This window comes from Nyctereutes procyonoides, unplaced genomic scaffold (assembly GCF_905146905.1).
Source record: "Nyctereutes procyonoides isolate TBG_1078 unplaced genomic scaffold, NYPRO_anot_genome, whole genome shotgun sequence".
In the NCBI taxonomy this organism is placed as follows: Eukaryota; Metazoa; Chordata; class Mammalia; order Carnivora; family Canidae; genus Nyctereutes; species Nyctereutes procyonoides.
Genome location: NW_026575131.1, coordinates 47,476,375 through 47,477,942, shown reverse-complemented (window position 1 = coordinate 47,477,942; position 1,568 = coordinate 47,476,375). Strand labels below are relative to the sequence as shown.

General features: G+C 45.0%; 1 protein-coding gene across 1 annotated transcript; it reads right to left on the bottom strand.

The window, feature by feature from the left end:
* Nucleotides 1–298: 298 nt before the first annotated feature.
* Nucleotides 299–1,261, bottom strand: LOC129522176 (olfactory receptor 7C1-like). The gene has a single exon (XM_055344318.1). The coding sequence runs from the start codon at nucleotides 1,259–1,261 to the stop codon at nucleotides 299–301; it is 963 nt and encodes a 320-aa protein (XP_055200293.1).
* Nucleotides 1,262–1,568: the final 307 nt, after the last annotated feature.

Genomic DNA, 1,568 nt, shown 5'->3' with positions numbered 1-1,568 from the left:
GGCACACATCCCATCACTTTGAGGATAGATATTAACTACATGAAGTCTCACTTACTTTTTTAAGAAATCCAAACCATCATTGAATATTACTGAGAAAATACAGGTTGTATTCACACCAAGTGAAAATGACTGTTTATAAAATGAAAAGGGGAACCCAAGATATAACCTGAAGGAAAATAGAGAAGACAAGGAAGACCCAAGGAGAGAACTGCTTTAATTTGTGTACACCTGGGAAAAAATATCAATAGTGGATGAAAGATGTCAGGGTTTCTGGGCCTCCATGTTGTGTGCCAGCTACTCAGGAGAATCCTATAATGGTCCCAATGCTGACAGGTACCACCCTGCCCAGGACACTTCTCAGAGCCCCCTTCATGTCCCTGTTCTTCAAGCTATAGATGAAGGGGTTCAGCATGGGAGTGACAATGGTGTACATAACTGAGGCCACCAGACTCATTCTAGAGGATGAAGTGACTGCAGAACTGAGGTAGACCCCCAGGCCTGTGCCATAGAACAAGGAGACCACCAAGAGGTGAGACAAACACGTGGAAAAGGCTTTGTACTTGCCTGCAGCTGAGGAAATGCTGAGTACAGAGGAAACAATTTGATAGTACGAGAAAAGTATTCCATGGAAAGGAATCACAGCCAGAATCCCAGTTGTAGAATACACCACTATGTTATTGATGAGGGTGTCAGAACAGGCAAGCTTCAGGACTTCAGGAAGATCACAAAAAAAGTGTGGGATTTTCATGTTTGTGCAGAAAGATAGCCTCAAAAGGGTCAAGGTCTCGAGAAGGGAGCCCATGACACTGACGCACCAAGACCCCAAGGCTAGCAGTCCACAGAGCTGGGGGTTCATGATGACCAAGTAGTGCAGGGGGTGACAGATGGCCACAAAGCGGTCATAGGCCATCACGGTCAGGAGTAAATTGTCCAGGCATCCAAACACAATGAAAAAAAATATCTGACTGAGACATCCTTCATATGTTATGGTTTTGCTCTGAGTCTGAATGTTCAACAGCATCTTGGGGACGGTGGTGGAGGTGAAACAGATGTCAGCAAAGGACAGGTTGGCGAGGAAGAAATACATGGGTGTGTGGAGATGGGAGTCTGAGCAGATGGCCAGGATGATGAGCAGATTCCCAGTGAAGGTGACCAAGTATACAGATAGGAACATCCCAAAGAGCATGAACTGAATCTCTAGCTTCCCTGAAAACCCCAGGAGGAGAAATTCTGAAGTGTGTGTTTGATTTCCTGATTCCATGTGGATGAACTAACAGGAAAGAGAAAAAATCAACATTCGATGACCATCACGTTGACAGCACAAAAATGTGATTGTCTTTAATTTCAGGCAAATTATTTAACAAAGTACTACCCTGTTATATACTTTTTAAAGATTTTATTTACTTATTCATTAGAGAGAGAGAGAGAGGCAGACATAGGTAGAGGGAGAAGCAGGCTCCATGCAGGGAGCCTGATGTGGGACTCAATCCCAGGACCCCAGGATCACGACCTGGGCTGAAGGCAGGCACTAAACCTCTGAGCCACCCAGGGATTCCCTCTACCCTGTT